Raw genomic sequence first — 16,695 nt, forward strand, 5'->3', positions numbered from 1 at the left:
AATGTGAACACTTTTGAAAAGATTATACAACTGCAATTATGCAACTGTAATTATAAATAAATAAATAAGAGCTTTGTGCTCAAATAGCTCTTTTTCGTAATTTTTATTATACAATCCTTTTCTCATACAGTGTTTCTTTGTTGTCCTTTTATAGAATCGAAGTTCTAAAAATGACCATTTTAACCAATTTCACTTTTTTTTTTAAACGCGAACAATTATGTAATAATTTTACACACCTGCAAAAATCCTATGCAAATATGAGAATTTGCTTCATTATGTTGTGAAGAATGAAACTAAAGGAGCACTTTCTATATATTACAAACATAATTGCAGAATGTGCGTTAATGGTTTCCTAAATGATGGGTTTAATTTAAACACATGATTAAATTTGACCAAAATTTCTATTTCTATGACTCCAGTAAAAAGATCAACTGAGCATCATCATCCTTGCAAATTCTTCATAGCTAACAAGACCATCACCATCTACATCAGCCTCTCTGATCATTTGCTCAGCCTCCTCATCACTCAATCTTTCTCCCAAGTTTATCATAACTTGCCTCAACTACCAAACAAAAATAAAAATAATTTATAATATTGACAACGAGGCCATAAAAAATATTTAAAAACTCAAATCAGTATGTTTACCTCATAGGCTGAAATATAGCCATCTTGGTCTCTGTCAAATACTTTGAAGGCTTCTTTCAGCTCCTCAGCAACATTTTCCTGTGATGAGATTTAAAGATTGGTTAAACCGGTTCCGAAAGCTTAATTAGCCAAAAAAACATGTTTTGTTTATATTATGATGATTAATTTACCTTCATCTTTCTTGCCATAATATTCAAGAACTCTTCACAATCTATTGTTCCATTTCCCTCAGCACCAACCTCATTGATCATGTCTTGGATTTCTTCTTTTGTGGGATGCTCGTCCAGTGATTGGATCACTGACGCTAGTTCTTCCAAGGAAATTAGGCCTGCATATGCCAGTTAATCACTTTTCAGAAAATGAAATATATAGAAAAACTACCTCAGATAATAGTGCTTCTGCGAGCAGTACTTCTCAATACATGAATTCTTGTCTGCCTAAGTTATCGTCTCATCATCAACTCAACTCATCGCACGTGCACAACATGAGAATGCGATGTATAGTTGTGAGAGGAATGATGTATACAATACGATGACAGGAACTTGAAAACATAACTCACCATCTGAATCCTTGTCAATTAGACAAAAGGCTTCCTGGAACTCAGAAATCTGAGCTTCTGTTAATGCCTCTGCCATTTTCTTGGATCAAAAATTGAAGGAACAAGGAATCTTAATGAAACACTCAAAAACTGAGTTTGTGAGGGATTATGATTATTGTGTGAACACTTTATAAGTCCGCAAGAAAAGAGGCATAAATTATTAATTGAAATTCCAATGAAATAGTCAAAAACACGCATGAGAGATTTTTCCATTCAAAAGCCGCAAAGTTTCTAGAAGTGAGGCTTGTTGAATCAAACCAACCCTCTTGGTCTATTTTCAGCTCTCTCTCTCCCTGGTCAAGAAGGCAATGACTTTGATGTTCTCTCTCCCTCTGCGTTGGAGTGAAGGCAGAGGGTCCCTTCTGACTTTGACGAACACTTTTTAGCGTAGTTTTTACTTGGCGTTCTTGACATTTGCAACCCAAAATATAACCAATCGACTTGAAGTCTTCCAAAGACAGCTATATCATTTAAAATATATAGTAAATTTGGCTTACACCCTTCAAATTCAATTTGTCGTACTTAAAATTCTTCACTTTTTGTTCCTATAAATAATACCTAATTTGTATAAGTAAAAACCCATGACTAAGATCCAACTCAGCAAGTTATCTAATTAAGCATAAAATCTGATTTATTGTACTTTTCAGATTCCAAAAATACCCCCAACTAAGCAATTATTGCATTTTGTATATTAATGTAGGAATCAATATGGAAACAGTTTTTAATTGGATTGTATATAATGACAGATGTTGAATTTAGAAAGATCTCCAAATGGTTGTAATAGATGTAGAAATTAATTTTGAAACATTTTTAAAAAAATTTAACAATAAATTCAAATTTAGGTAATCTGTTTGTTTAATAAAATGTTTATGTTATTTTCTTTTTATGAATTATACATGACTAATAATCCACTTTATAATTGTTTATGAATAAAACTGTACATACTAATTATGTTGAAAAAATAATGTACCTATTACTTGTTTGTTTTATGAAAAACATAATTTACCTAGTATGAAAAGTGTACATAATTATCTATTCCAAATAATGTACCTATACACATTTACAAGTATATTGTAAAATAATTTACTTGTGGGTAAATAATGTACCTATATTTTATATAAATTATTGTGTACCTATTTTTAATTATGAAAAATATACGCAATTACAAAGTAACTGACTTTGTTTTTTTTTTTGGTAAATAATATACCTATATTTTATATGTATATATTTATATTATATTTTTCATAGGTACATTATTGGATATGTAATTTACAGATATATATATATATATTTTGTAATTTTAAGGGGCGAGATGTGAGAGGGAATGACAACTAAAAGAAATGGGGTGATTGATATGCTATTAATAGGGAGTATATTAATTATAATTATGGCAGCTAATGAAATGCTTGAAATAAATTATAAATAAAATATGAAGTTTGGTGGCAATGATGTAAAAACATAAAAATATTACGACCTCTTATATCATACTAGTCATTTAAATTTGAAATTGGGTTTTACACGTAAATTTATAGAGTGATGGGTATATGTTTAGGAAATAGAAAATATAGGGATCTATATTGGACAAGCCCTTTAATATAATATCTTTTTAGGCGACTCTAACAGCCTAACAATATAATGTTGCTTTGCTCCACTAAGATTTAGTGTCATCATCTGAAAAATTGTCTCCTATTGAATAACACAACATGAATAATCAACAAGCCTTGAGAATCAGATTTCAGCTTTAGTTGTTAGGATGTTATGTCATCTACCACTATGGTTTGCATTGGAAGATGTTTAAATAAATAAAAAAATTTAATAGCGGGGGAACGGATTCAAGTGATTAAAATTAATTATTCTACAACTGAGGTGGTGTGCTATTATTGAATCTCACTCTCATTGCAATGGGCTTGTAGCTTATATTAAACTGCTATGACTGAATCTCGTTTTTCTTACAAGAGGCTTGTAGCTCAGGTAATTAAACGTATTAACCTTTGCACTCAGAAGTTCTAGGTTCGATTTTCTCCACCCAATATATGGCTTGTATAAAAATAAAAATAAAAATAAAAATCATTTACTCCTTCATTTTCCCCACCCAAAAAGATATTAAGAGAGAATAAAATTAAGGAATTTTTCTTTTCATTTTGTACTTTTTTTGTTGGTCAAGATTTTAATTTATACTGAGGGCAAATTGTAACGAGAGAAGGGAAGAAAGCAAAAAAAAAACTTTGAGTACAGCAAAGGATCACCCCTCATCAACCAAATGTTAAAACGTGGCGAACAAAGGACGTAAAAGTGTACAAGATGGAGAGCAAGGATGTTGCGCGTGGTAGGAGATTTTTCCTCAGCCCAAAATAGGTATCTCACGGAGGCACTCTGCGAAGTGAAGCCAGCAACAGCAAACAGAAGCAAGACTTCCGTCTCTTCACTCTCTTCTAGCTCGCCGCCGCCGTCGTCGTCTTTTTCTTGGTTTCCGAATTCGAAACCGAGTTCACTGAGCCCGAGTCACACTCAACCCAGGTAATCTTGAATTCCTATGCTACCCTTCACGTAAAGATTCAGGAACCAAAAGCACAACTAAGACACTGCATCATTATATTCTACTACTGCAACACCTTGTTTTATGGTAGCTGGTGGAATTAGGGTTTTCAGGAATCGTACTTGGACTATTAGGGTTTAGGCTTGCGCGTCGTGTTGAGGGTCTGTAAATTTGGTGACGATTAGCTTAAAGAACAGAATTTTGAGTCTCAGTCAATATTGGGGCACATTTGGCATTCGAATTGTAATGCCAGTGTGAAGCCCTGTGACCGAATCCAAATTATGGGTTCGGCGTAGGAAGGGTCAATGTCTAGATCGTTGCCAAACCCGTGGAAGCAAACAGGAGCTCGCATTTCTTTTTCTGATTTCTAGGGTTCTAAGCCTCACTGTTCGTTTTTCTTTATTAGGTTTATTATGTCTTTGTCTTTGCAAAACCTTTTTCTTCAATTTGTGGGTTTTCGCTTAATTTTATAAAGACAATTTCTTGAGCTGAAACTGAGCCATAAGGAGAAATTAAGGTTTAGGGTGTTTTGGTCACTGGTTCGTTTTTCGTTTTTGTGTATGTTATTGCTTTAGTTTTCATAAACTTTGGCCTCAATTTATTTTGTTTTGCTGAATTTCACGTGAAGATAATTTCTTGAGCTGAAACTAATCATCAAGGAGAAATTAAGGTTTAGTTTGTTTGCGGAAATTGGTCCATTTATTTTGTTAGTTACATTAGATTTTTCTATGCTTAACTGAAGTTTGAATAATTTGTTTGGATATTAGGGTTTTAAGGGTTATGCTCTAATGCACTAGGGAGATATATGGATCAATAATGGAAACTTACACATCCATTTTGGTTGGATGTATGTAATGGATCTTAAGTTATGTGATTTTGATTTAATTTTGAGAGATGATATGAATTATTGTTACGTAGGTTTATACTGTAATTGCATGTGTTTATTTACTTCTTTTCCTTTGATGTCCTTGAAACAGGAAGATATGAACAGGAAAAAGAACCCTTGTGTCTTCTTAGATGTATCAACTGATGGGGACCCAATGGAAAGAGTTGTTATAGAGGTACGTAAAGTCAGTCACACCTCTTGTTTGTTTGAGTTTTTAGCTTGCTTTACCTTTTATAAAAGCGAACTTTTAGCTTGCATATAAAGATAAGGATGCACTTGTTTCCCCTGAAATGTGCAGCTTTTTGCTGATGTTGTTCCTAAGACAGCAGAGAATTTTAGGGCCCTCTGTACAGGTAATTTTTTTAAAAAAAAAAAATTACTATTGCTCTTGTCAGTAATGAATTAAATGTTATGTATGTTGGGAAAAGTGTTCAGTTTTGATTTCTAAAAAGTTTGAGGAGGCAGATTTGGTTTATTTTATTTTATGGATATATTCGGTAGAATTACAAAGACTGTAGGATTTGTCAGCATAAGAGCTACATTGGTGTGGCTGAAGAAAATTAGTTTTGTAAACCTCTGTACTGGTTCTTTTATCGGATTTGTAATTCTAGTAAGCAAATCCATGATTATAATGTTTGGTTCCTAACTTTTTAATCTTCTTGTTATGAGTTATCTGTTACCTACATTTTTCATCGATTAAATGATCTATAGTGTGACATTTTTGTGTTATCTTCTGTTATAGGTGATAAGGGCATTGGAAAGTCTACAGGCAAACCTCTCCATTACAAAGGATCACAATTTCATCGAATTATAAAAGGATTTATGGCCCAAGTATGTTGTTTTGTTTTTTGTTGAACCATTTGCATTATTGAATTTTACTTATCTTCCTGAAAGGACAAACCACTCTTGTGCCTGGCACAAATGTGTTATGGACTTTTTATTTCCCGACTGTCCATTTCTTTCCTTTATATGGCTGGTAAATGTGTTTTATGTACAGACTTTGCTATGCCAATACTTAATCCTCTATCACAAAGCTTGCATTAAAAATGCCTAAAAACCAGTTTTATCATTTGATGCTTTGAGTGATTTAGTTTTCAATTATCTAGATGTGGAGGATGTGGAGGATGATGATGTTATAAGTGGAGATAGCGAGTTTTTCTGTTCTTTCCTCTATGATTCCAGCAAGTTATTTATTTACCTTGTAAGTACTAACATATACATGATTGTTCGTCTCTCTCTCTCTCTCTATACACAGGGTGGTGATTTTTCAAATGGAAATGGTATGACTTTCTTCATGTAAATCAATTATTTTGTTTGATGAATGCAAATTCTCTGTTTGACTTCTTAATTCATGCCCAGAGTAAGGATCGACCTTTGATTGGTTTGCAGGCACTGGTGGAGAAAGTATTTATGGAGGGAAGTTTGCAGGTAGATTTTGTGCGTATGAATTTACACACTTGCATGCGTCATAAATATTTAATTGTTCTTATGGATTTCATTTCCCTTGCAGATGAAAATTTTAAATTGAAGCATGATGGACCTGGTCTTCTGTCTATGGCAAATGCTGGTCCAAACACAAATGGGTCCCAGTTCTTTATAATCTTCAGGCGCCAGCCTCATCTAGATGGGTAATTTATATTGCTTCTTTTATTTGTAGTTTGAGGTTAGATGCTAGATTTGCTCATTACCCTCAGCCATAAATCTTGTGTAATTTCCATTGTTCACCATCTTTGAAAAGAATATTTTATGAGGGTCATTTTAGAGATATTTGAATGATGTATAGTCATTAACTCCGTTTTTAATTTATCTTCTTTGTCAGGAAACATGTTGTTTTTGGAAAGGTTGTGAAAGGAATGGATGTAGTTGAGAAAATTGAGCGAGTGGGATCAGCGGATGGAAAACCTTTCCAAACTGTGAAAATTGTAGATTGTGGTGAAGTCTCTGAAAGTAAAGTCCATGGTGCAACAGAGAAAGAGAGAGGTAATGTGTGCATATATAATATAAGTGCTCATGCAAGAATTTTTTTATTTCTTATAAATACTGTATGTAGTAGTAGCACAATGCATCTGACATGTGATCGGTCTTTCTGTCAGTTAAAAAGAGGAAATCAGGAAAGGTTTCATCATCTGAGGATAGTTCTGATGGGGAAGCAAGAGGAAGGCGTAAAAAATCCTTGAAGGGAAAAACAAAGAGAAGGAGATACTCTTCGTCTGAATCCAGCTCAGACATGTCTGAGTCTAATTCCTCAGATTCAGATTCAGATTCAGATTCAGATTCAGATTCAGATTCCTCTCTATCTGACTCAAGTCCGCCTAGTGGTGGAAGGCGCAGGAGGAGGTCTGTTAAAAAAGGTAAGCACCAGCGTTCAAGGAAAAGAAGAGATGGAAAAAAAGAGAGGAAGAGAGGCCGGCATGCCAAACGATCAAGGCGCAAGACAAAACGGTCTGATTTCTAGTTTCCTCAAACAGCACTTTTTTTTTTCTTTCTGTTTTTCTGCATTAGTCTCCTTAATTCTGATTATGATCTTTTGTTTTCTTTTTCAGGAGATTGGAAAGTTCAAGTGATACAGAAAGTGAGAGTACTAGAAGCAGCACAAGCAGTTCTGATGATGATAAAGATGGTCCTCATGTTACTTCTCGTAAAACCAGTAACCTAAAGCGTGCAGAAAAAAATCTTTCAACAAATCTTGGTATGTCACCTATTTCATTACAAGATACCTCTATTACCTGCTAATGGTTAATGTGATTTATTTTTTGTTAGCATTTACCATATGTACATATATATGTTGTGTGTATGCACACGTGCAAGACAGCAAGGGTTTTAAATAGATTTGTTTGAATTCTTTCCTTCATTTTATAGTCTAGTGTGAACTTATGGTTTCTCATGATGATACAGATGTGGGAAAGGAACCCCCTCCTCTAGTTAAAAAAACTGTTGTTCAACGGAGGAACAATCATGATAGGGAGAAAAGTGAGGACAACTCATCCCAAGAAGAAGGTGAATTGTCTCAGAAGAATGATGCGCGTATAAATAATGGGCATAATGCAGAAGCCAAAACAGCTAATCGGAATTCCTACTCAGATGACTTCAGGTTTCTACTGTTAACTTGCTTCCCTTTTATATATTTTTAATGTATATATGGGTTCAGTTGGGCAGATCGTGCATAATTGGTATTTAATACTTATTTTATTGCTTGAAATTTCTGTGCATATTTAATCAGCAGAAGTCCGACTCGCAAAAGGAGGTCAAGAAGCAGTCCAAGCATAAGTCCTAAAAGAATTTCAAGTGGAAGTTCGCCAGGGAATTCTGGTGAGCAAAACAGAGGAAGGCCTTCTAGGAGTCCATTGGGCAGCCCTGTCTACAAAGGCCCTGAACCTTCTACCCATGACCGGGGTTTGTCAAGAAGCACTACTCCAAATGGCACTCCAAAGCGTGTTAGAAAAGGACGTGGCTTCACTGAGCGCTATGCCTTTGCCCGTCGCTACCGCACTCCATCCCCAGAGCGGTCACTTCGTAACTCCTATCGCTATGGTGGAAGAGACGTGTATAGAAATAACCGTGATAGGTAATTTCAGGATCATGCGATCGAATTATGAGTAAGAATGCATGAGCTCAAAATAATTCATGTTTTTTGAAGGTACTCAAACTACAGAAATTATTCTGAGCGCTCACCACGTAGACGTTTCCGGAGCCCACCAAGAGGTGGGAGCCCTCCCAGGTTCTCTCTCTCTCTCTCTCTCTCTCTCTCTCTCTCTCACAACCTGCCTGAAGAAATGCTGAGCCATTGTATAAATTAAATATCAACTGTATGCTGGTTTGCATCAACTATGGACTCGTAGGTCTCATCAAAAGATGAGGAAAAGTCACAGCTAGAATGATCCTTCTGTTTAGAGGGAAGAAGTAAAACCATTGTGATTTTGTTTGAAACCCATTACTTGGAGTATGCCATAAGGAAAAATCTGTGGCATCATCCCTAAGTCCTCTCAAAGAATATAGAGAAATTGTTACAATGCTTATAATTCAGAAGCATTTATCCTATCCGTGAGTCACACTGGATGAAATTGAACTTCTTGAACTTTTGAGTCTTTATATGTGATGACTTGGGAACTATGGCCGTCGCTGATAGTGGCTTTTGTATGGATGTGTGTACTTAATGTCACATGTTTATAGAAAGTGCGGGAAGAAAACATTTGACTTGATGACTGGATTATATTACCTGGTGATTTCAACTACTGGGAAGAGGATCTTGGCTCCTTTAGTATTTTAGCCAGAACTGTAGTTTTACTGCATTATGATCCTGCAATTAATTGGATTTGTTGGTTTTTTCTTGATATTGATTGGTTTTTCTGTTTATATAGATACAGAAGCAGGAGAAGTCGAAGTAGGAGCAATTCCCGCAGCCCTGGTGGTTATCGTGGCTGTAATAGGGACCGCAGTCGCAGCCGTAGTCCTAGTCTAGCAGATCGACCTCCTGTAAGTGAGAGACTAAAATCCCGCCTTGGACCCCGAATTGGTGATCAGCACTCTCCAGACAGAGGTAGGGCCAAGTCCAGGTCAAGGAGCCGAGGGCCCTCTCATTCCAGATCTCCAGATGCTACACCAAAGCGTCGTAATAGAACTCCTAGGTCTCCCAGCAGGTCAAGATCAAGCTCCCCATCTGGACAAAGGGGTTTGGTTTCATATGAAGATATCAGTCCTTAATCTTTATTCCTGATACTGGGACAAGGGTATGCCATCTTGAGCAAGGAGAGAAGCAAATGATTTCTTGCACCGGGACAAAAGGTAGTGGCATCGTGAGTTCATGTATCTGTATGCAGACAGAATGGATCAGTAGGCATTCTAGGTTTATCTGTCTCATTGGATCTTTGCTTTCACATGGCGATGTAATTTGAATGTAATAATATACTTTTTTTTAAGGATTTTGAGTGGGGTTTTTTCCCCCTTTTTTCGTGCCATGGTGCAAGATACCGAGGGATTTAATTCCGAGACAAACAGCGATGCTGATTTTGAGCCCCAGAAAAAAAAACACAATTTTGTAGGGGCGTGTGATGCCCCAGATTCTTACGAATTATGTGTCCATTTTCATTTCTTAGAAGGATAAAGTGGAATAAATCAATTCGTCAGTGAAAAGAAACCTACACAAGCATCACACAAATTTAATTTTATTGGAGATCATCAAACGGTTGATAAAGAAAAATTAAAAATGTGATTGGAACTTTATTAGCGATCATCAACAATTCAGTCTCATCCTGCATACACACACTACGACAACTATGCCTGCCTACTAAGAGTGAAACCAACCAAAAGCACACGAAAAGATGCTGAAATATAATGTTTTCTGAGGCTCTCTCTCTCTCTCTCTCTCTCTCTCTCTCTCTCTCTCTCTCTCTCTCTCTCAGATTGGTTGACCTTTGGGTACAATTTGATCCTTGAGCCACATGTATATAGGCAACAGAGCAAAGTATGTTGCTGCCATGACACCCAAGACGAACCGCACAAAGAACGACCACGGATTTACGGGCTTTGTCACATCCTCTTCTTTTGGACCAAGCTGCATCCAAACACAAAGACAGATGAAGAGCAAATAAGATAGAACATAGAATGAAGGAACCACACATTACAAAACAAGATCAATATCGTTTTTGAGTTGACAGGAACTTCCAGTTCAAATAATCATTATAGTGCAAGTATAACCAAACTACTACACAATTAGAATCCACTAGTTTCATCAAAGTGATTGGCTATAAACCGATAAGAAATCGAACCCAGAAGAGTAGTAATCATCAAGACATAGGTCAAACAGAGTTCTCCATGAGAAATTACCTGTAAAGGAGAATCCCCGGATGCTGGTTTAATGCCTGTTACAGAACATCCCATTATCAATCCATGCCGGCGAACCCCACGATACCATTTTGGGCCAATTCTTTTCAGTTGGACATCTTTAAACCCTGCCTTTTGGAACCATTCAATGTACTCTTCCTCCTTTGGGAAAAGCATCCACACATCTGCAAAGAAGCGAGATAACCAAAATGTTGGGTACACAGGACCAATTAAGCATGCTTTTCCTCCAAGTTTTAAGACCCTGTATGCTTCCTTGATGCCACGCTGTGGGTCTGGCCAGTACTCAATGCTGAGAATATGCAATCATTAGAAAGATTCTAAGAAAGTTAGAGTGTATGTGTAAACTCAGGATGAATTAAAACTGAATATCATCCTGCAGATTATTACCACATATTTGAGTTCAATCATTCAAATGAAGTGTGCATATGAAAACCCAAAAAACACTTGCATGTAGATGCTCCTATCAGCCATAATGAAAAGGGAGTTTAGGAAACACAATTCAGACTGATACGTTCTTAATTTCACATTAATGTTTAACTCTTCCTTCAATAACACTCAAATTGACAGACGTGGACACTGATAGCATTCTAAATAGGCGAAGACTACCTTCTAGCCTTTAAATTGACATACAATCAACAGATTACATGGCAACTTGCAATTTCAAGATTAAGAAAAGCTAGAAAATACACCAAACGAAAGCAGTATGAGCAACGTACCTTCCAGCAGATACATATCGATCAGCGTAATCAGTTCGAAAAGGGAGGTCCTCAGCATCACCCTCAATAATCTTGCAATCCTTCAAGGGCTCCTTCTGCTTTGCCTTGGCGAGCTGATGAGGGGACTGGTCAAGAATGGTGACATTCTTGGCATCCACATGCTTAACTATACCCAAAGTGGTGAAGCCAGTACCACCACCAACATCTACAACAATCATATTTCTGTTGCTCAGATCAGCTGGTTCAAGTGCCTCATCCCTCATGTCCTCAGTCCAATGCCCAGGGTTTATGACATGATCATACACAATTGAGAGGAACCTATAGAACCAAAAAGCCTCTTTCTTGTGCTGAATGAACCTAGGCTGGGATGCTGGCCTAGAAGCTGAGAAGCTGCACTTGGGCACAATGGTTCTGGAGCAAGACTTGGAAATTCTTGTACTTGAAACCAAACCCATCTTCAGAAATTGCTTCCCATGAAGATCTGACCCCATGAAACCCAACCCGTGTGGGGTTATGCCTCTGATGAGTGAGAGGTTCTCAGCCCCATTGAGCATTGCAGAGACCATGGTTTGATCAATGATCAATCAGAATAAACCCACAAAGAAAAGCTAGTAAATTTCACTTGGGTTCAGTAATCTGATGACTGCAATGAAAACCCACAAGCAAATTTAGCAGCTTTTGGGTTATTTCTTGCCACTCTCAGTGGATCAATGTGCTTTCTGTGTTCATTTTTATCTCTCTTGAACTGGAGCAACAGACAAAAAATGTACAGTGGAGCTTACCAGTTGAGTGAGCTTGAAAGGGAGAACCTTGTCAGCGTTGAACACACACCACAAGTTTTGGCCTAGAGGTATATACAAACAAAAAGCTTGTGATTGAACTGTGACTAAGCGTTCTTGTGGTGGTACTTGCAGTTACGAAACAAGATTAAATGTTTATTTTTTCCTACTTTTTATGGTTTAATTCCTTTTTTTTTAAGGCCTGAATATTCCAAAAAACTAGAAGCAGAAAAAAGCTTTTAACTCATCAAGAATGTATTCTATAAATTAAGGCATATCCGTCCAAAAACAATATAAACAAAGGCAAGCACTAATTACTAACAACTGAATTCTAATTTTTCAGAAATTTTATTTGCATTTTAAAAAAAGAATCTAACCTCACTTTTCCATTTTTGTTTGTTTAATTGGAGATGACAATAATAAAAAATTTAAAAAAGTGGAAAAGGAGACGATAGGTGATACCAGAGAAAAAAGTAGAAAATATAATCTAAACAGAGTTCACAAGAGTTCATTTTTTTAAGTTTCAGTTTTATATATTTTCTCTTATTAGTTCAATCCTCATCTCTTATACATCTCCTCCTTCCCTACATAAAATTTCCTCTCCATATCGTTCTGAAAACTAAGTAGAAGCAAAAATCTTACTCAACCACATTAACACGTTCTTTCTTTTTCTATATCTAACTGCTACATTAAAGACTTGACAAAATAAAATAAAATATTTTTCGTGATAAAACTGATGTCTTTTCTGATAATATTGATGTCTTTCGTGATAAAATCTCACACCCTCCATGTCATATCAATTAACATTAGTATGTGTGGTCCCGTTTGGTAATTAGGTGCCAACTCCCTTTTCTTATTAGCGCATTGACTTTACACTTGCATAGAATTAGGAATTAATTGAGATTCAGATATGCATTTAGATTACTTTTTTGGCCATGCACAAGAGTACAAACACTACTCAAGATTTTTATTTATAAAAAAAAAAAAATCAAATAGAGACTACATTAGATAAACTTTAACGGTACAATCAAAGACATTAATAAGACATCTAAAATACCAATCATAAAAGGGCAACCAACTAACATGCTAAAAAGCAAAACTAATGCAGGCAAAAGTCGCACTAAAACTACTAGCTCACATCACCACAATTAATCATAAGCCCTTTGTCCAAAAAAAAAATCATAAGCTCAAATAAAGCCCACAAACCCAACATAACCAACCCATGAGCCTAGACAAACCCTATCACTACCACCTAAAGAAGCGCCGTCGTGGCCATACTCAACACCACATTATAATAGATCTGGGAAAAATATGATTTCCAGTGATCTACATGAGCATAAGAGCTAACAAATAAATGAAAATAACAACCTTACCAAAGAATAATTGAGTAATTTGCAGTAACTTCCATAAAAAACGATGTAGAATCAAATTTAGAGAACATGAGCAACATTAGAGAGCGGATTTTGGGAGCAAGATTTGATTGAGAACATAGACTAAAATGGGTGATAAGAAACTTCAACCTAACAATGGCTCAGAAGAAACCACCACAAGAAGTTTTTTATTTAAAACACTTCAGTGAACTTATTCACTAACCTGAAAATAAAATACTGAAAGAGAAGTGGGGGAGAAAGGGCTGTGACGATTCTTACTCACGAATCAAGAATAGATTAACTAGTTAATTAATCACTTTAATTTAAATACTATATTCCTTCTTAGGAACCATCAATCATTGGCCAGAGGATTTCGGCGGGAATTCCTGTGCCTTAACTTGTAGCCGTTGGACTCCCCGTCATTATAAAAAGACGAGACATCAAATCAAACATCTTAGAATCTTTTTCTAACTATGCTCATGAATCTCATCTTCATAATTTTAAATTTAATAGCTGCCGAATTTACAATTTTAACCATCGGCATATGCAGCAGTCAAGCTGAAAAGTACAAATATACCAGGGACGTATCAGTAATTACACAACGAGACGGCTTTTTCAGATCCATTAATCACAACAAATCACGTAGAATTAAAATGGTCCAGACATTTTACAGCGAAGCTCCGAATTTTCAAAGCCACAATACACACAATTATATATAAGTGCACCTCGCCATCCCATTCAATACTCAAGCTTCACTTCACTTTCTATCATCCCACGCTAAACTCTAAACTCTAAACTCGTTAGTTCATCATGATAGAGCTTCCCGAAAACCTCCGCCCTGACGAGGCAAGCCCCGAGTGGTTGAGCAAGGGCGACAACGCTTGGCAGCTCACGGCCGCCACGCTTGTCGGCATGCAAAGCGTGCCGGGCCTCGTCATCCTCTACGGAAGCATAGTAAAAAAGAAGTGGGCCGTGAACTCGGCCTTCATGGCCCTCTATGCCTTCGCAGCGGTCTTGGTCTGTTGGGTCGGTTGGGGCTACCAAATGTCATTTGGGGATGAGCTCTTCAAGTTCCTCGGCCGGCCTCACGTGGCCATGAACCAAAAGTTCCTCCTGGACCGAACATTCGTTGGGTATTTGCCAAACGCGACCATGGTTTATTTTCAGTTCGTATTTGCGGCGATCACGTTGATTTTGATTGCTGGGGCATTGTTGGGGAGGATGAACTTTCATGCGTGGATGCTATTTGTTCCCCTTTGGTTGACATTTTCTTATACAATTACTTGTTACAGTATTTGGAACCCCCATGGGTGGTTGGCTAAGATGGGCGTTATTGATTACTCTGGTGGCTTTGTCATCCACCTCTCCTCCGGTGTCGCTGGTTTCACAGCAGCTTACTGGGTATGTTTGTAACATAATATATTGATGTTATACTGCCGTCAATCGTTCATGCACACGTGATTTTTTATGTCTCGCCATAAAAAAGGCAGGCTTAGTGTAACACTAAAAGTTTTATTAATTAATCAGGTGACTTGAGTTGGTTTTATAAAACAATTACAGGTGTTGTCTTTTATGGGTGCAGGTGGGGCCAAGGGCAACCAATGACAGGGAGAGGTTCCCGCCGAACAACATCCTGCTTATGCTGGCAGGGGCGGGCCTACTGTGGATGGGGTGGACTGGATTTAACGGTGGAGATCCTTACATGGTGAGCACCGACGCATCTCTGGCCGTCCTCAACACCCACGTGTGCACTGCCACTAGCTTGCTAACGTGGCTCTTGCTTGACATTGTTTTCTTTGGGAAGCCCTCTGTGATTGGTGCCACTCAGGGCATGATCACCGGCTTAGTTTGCATCACCCCGGCTGCAGGTATATATATTAGTCACTTCACATTTTATATACCCTTTTGCTATAGTTTGAAAGTATGATTAAATATCATGTGTACTTAAACATAAAGGTTTATAGTTAGTAGTATGAAATTAATTCTGTTAATTTGGTTTGCGTTAGCATATAGAGCCGGTCCTAAAATTCTGGAGTCCGAAACGAATGACATTTAGATAAACTTTTTCAATAATTACTCACAAAAATCTATTGTTATAGGTGTGGTGCAAGGGTGGGCAGCAATGACCATGGGAGTAATGTCCGGAAGCATCCCATGGTACACCATGATGGTCCTCCACAAGAAAATCAGTATCCTAAAGCATGTGGATGACACAATGGCTGTGTTCCACACCCACGCCGTGGCCGGAAGCCTAGGGGGCATCCTCACCGGCTTCTTTTCCCATCCGAAGCTATGCCGAATCTTCTATTTGGTAGACGATTGGCAACACTATATTGGCCTAGCCTATGGATTGAAAACTGGCCAGGTTAAGGCAGGGTTCAAGCAAATGGGAATTCAAATCCTTGGGATATTGTTTGTCATTGTTGTGAATGTGATCATCACTAGCATAATTTGCTTCCTCTTGGGGCGCTTTATCCCGCTGAGGCTCAACGAAGATGAGTTACAGATCGGAGATGATGCAATTCATGGAGAGGAGGCTTATGCATTGTGGGGAGATGGAGAGAAGTATGATGGTTCAAAGCACAATTCAGTTTATGGCTTGGAAGAGTTTGCTCTAGTGCCGCCTAAAGCTGAGGCCTGAAGTTGAAAATGCCTTTGTTTTTATTTTTATCTTTATTTTGGTTGTGTTGTGTGTTTTCTCTGAAGAAAAATATAATGTATTATACTATTATGTACTCAGCATCTAATGTAATAAGAAGTTAACCATATGGACAACAACACAGGTTGGTCATTCGATAGAAATGAACCTCTCTTGCCTTGTTTGTGTGAAAACCCTCTGCATTTATTTAAAACATGGATCCCTGAAAGAATCATGTGCAACTTCACCCAAGACACTAGGCACATGCTCTAGCCCTATGACCTAGAGCACAACTAATGTTTCCTGAAAGGCAAGTTTCGTCATAGATTTAAGATTTGGTTTTAGTGACAATATTGCACCTATATTAATACTAATACTTTAAAAATAGAAAACCTTAGTGATATCATGCACTCAAATTATAACACATTGAAAAATTATATCATGTAATTGTATTTCAATATTATACAATAATTTATCGGACGATTTTGTTGAGCAAAAGTCTTCACGATTGGCATTTAGCAAGTACAATCTTGGTCGTCAAAAACCCATTTTGCATCCCAAGCTCATTATCCATGGCAAAGTCCAAATCTACATTTGGAAATTCATTTTAAAACACTTGATGTTTATTTATTTTAATTTTTTGTAAGGATCTTTTATATTGAGATGAGCGATAATATACTAAATTT

At 37.0% G+C, this 16,695-nt stretch overlaps 4 protein-coding genes across 6 annotated transcripts; 2 read left to right on the forward strand and 2 right to left on the reverse strand.

Annotated features, from left to right (window-relative positions):
• Positions 1-245: 245 nt before the first annotated feature.
• On the reverse strand, positions 246-1,371 carry LOC103334186 (uncharacterized). Its single transcript, XM_008237126.3, has 4 exons — positions 1,205-1,371; positions 816-973; positions 646-723; positions 246-562 (listed from the first exon to the last, which is right to left on the reverse strand). The coding sequence occupies exons 1-4, from the start codon at positions 1,278-1,280 to the stop codon at positions 428-430; spliced, it is 447 nt and encodes a 148-aa protein (XP_008235348.1). The 5' UTR covers positions 1,281-1,371; the 3' UTR covers positions 246-427.
• A 2,096-nt stretch (positions 1,372-3,467) lies between these two features.
• LOC103334184 (Cyclophilin-like peptidyl-prolyl cis-trans isomerase family protein) lies at positions 3,468-9,615 on the forward strand. 2 transcript variants are annotated; one of them, XM_008237124.3, is made up of 14 exons: positions 3,468-3,760; positions 4,757-4,840; positions 4,964-5,018; positions 5,408-5,496; positions 5,921-5,945; positions 6,055-6,093; positions 6,176-6,293; positions 6,485-6,645; positions 6,759-7,107; positions 7,209-7,354; positions 7,561-7,756; positions 7,889-8,230; positions 8,303-8,383; positions 9,024-9,615. In XM_008237124.3, the coding sequence occupies exons 2-14, from the start codon at positions 4,763-4,765 to the stop codon at positions 9,364-9,366; spliced, it is 2,022 nt and encodes a 673-aa protein (XP_008235346.2). In that variant the 5' UTR covers positions 3,468-3,760; positions 4,757-4,762; the 3' UTR covers positions 9,367-9,615. The 2 variants fall into 2 exon arrangements, with proteins under 2 accessions (XP_008235346.2, XP_008235345.2); XM_008237123.3 differs by having other exon boundaries at positions 3,469-3,760; positions 7,886-8,230.
• Positions 9,616-9,852: 237 nt separating this feature from the next.
• Positions 9,853-12,058, reverse strand: APG1 (S-adenosyl-L-methionine-dependent methyltransferases superfamily protein). 2 transcript variants are annotated; one of them, XM_089053777.1, is made up of 4 exons: positions 11,223-12,050; positions 10,489-10,795; positions 10,040-10,216; positions 9,853-10,009 (listed from the first exon to the last, which is right to left on the reverse strand). In XM_089053777.1, the coding sequence occupies exons 1-3, from the start codon at positions 11,786-11,788 to the stop codon at positions 10,061-10,063; spliced, it is 1,029 nt and encodes a 342-aa protein (XP_088909903.1). In that variant the 5' UTR covers positions 11,789-12,050; the 3' UTR covers positions 9,853-10,009; positions 10,040-10,060. The 2 variants fall into 2 exon arrangements, with proteins under 2 accessions (XP_088909903.1, XP_008235344.2); XM_008237122.3 differs by having other exon boundaries at positions 9,853-10,216; positions 11,223-12,058.
• A 2,081-nt stretch (positions 12,059-14,139) lies between these two features.
• On the forward strand, positions 14,140-16,149 carry LOC107880109 (ammonium transporter 2 member 5-like). The gene is made up of 3 exons (XM_016795188.2): positions 14,140-14,772; positions 14,954-15,239; positions 15,471-16,149. The coding sequence occupies exons 1-3, from the start codon at positions 14,182-14,184 to the stop codon at positions 16,010-16,012; spliced, it is 1,419 nt and encodes a 472-aa protein (XP_016650674.2). The 5' UTR covers positions 14,140-14,181; the 3' UTR covers positions 16,013-16,149.
• The last annotated feature ends 546 nt before the right edge of the window (positions 16,150-16,695 follow it).

The sequence above is a fragment of the Prunus mume genome, linkage group LG6 (genome assembly GCF_029339155.1).
Source record: "Prunus mume cultivar Tortuosa linkage group LG6, ASM2933915v1, whole genome shotgun sequence".
Taxonomy (NCBI): Eukaryota; Viridiplantae; Streptophyta; class Magnoliopsida; order Rosales; family Rosaceae; genus Prunus; species Prunus mume.

Excerpts from the sequence above, each read along its gene's own strand:
- LOC103334186 (XM_008237126.3), bottom strand. The coding sequence starts at position 1,280 with ATGGCAGAGGCATTAACAGAAGCTCAGATTTCTGAGTTCCAGGAAGCC. Across the intron at positions 974-1,204 it reads AATTGACAAGGATTCAGATG|GCCTAATTTCCTTGGAAGAA; the intron begins GTGAGTTATGTT and ends TGGCATATGCAG. Across the intron at positions 563-645 it reads GCTATATTTCAGCCTATGAG|TTGAGGCAAGTTATGATAAA; the intron begins GTAAACATACTG and ends TTTGTTTGGTAG.
- APG1 (XM_008237122.3), bottom strand. The coding sequence starts at position 11,788 with ATGGTCTCTGCAATGCTCAATGGGGCTGAGAACCTCTCACTCATCAGA. Across the intron at positions 10,796-11,222 it reads CGATATGTATCTGCTGGAAG|CATTGAGTACTGGCCAGACC; the intron begins GTACGTTGCTCA and ends GCATATTCTCAG. Across the intron at positions 10,217-10,488 it reads CCGGGGATTCTCCTTTACAG|CTTGGTCCAAAAGAAGAGGA; the intron begins GTAATTTCTCAT and ends GTTTGGATGCAG.
- LOC103334184 (XM_008237123.3), top strand. The coding sequence starts at position 4,763 with ATGAACAGGAAAAAGAACCCTTGTGTCTTCTTAGATGTATCAACTGAT. Across the intron at positions 5,497-5,920 it reads TAAAAGGATTTATGGCCCAA|GGTGGTGATTTTTCAAATGG; the intron begins GTATGTTGTTTT and ends CTCTATACACAG. Across the intron at positions 6,094-6,175 it reads TTATGGAGGGAAGTTTGCAG|ATGAAAATTTTAAATTGAAG; the intron begins GTAGATTTTGTG and ends TTTCCCTTGCAG.
- LOC107880109 (XM_016795188.2), top strand. The coding sequence starts at position 14,182 with ATGATAGAGCTTCCCGAAAACCTCCGCCCTGACGAGGCAAGCCCCGAG. Across the intron at positions 14,773-14,953 it reads GTTTCACAGCAGCTTACTGG|GTGGGGCCAAGGGCAACCAA; the intron begins GTATGTTTGTAA and ends TTATGGGTGCAG. Across the intron at positions 15,240-15,470 it reads TTGCATCACCCCGGCTGCAG|GTGTGGTGCAAGGGTGGGCA; the intron begins GTATATATATTA and ends CTATTGTTATAG.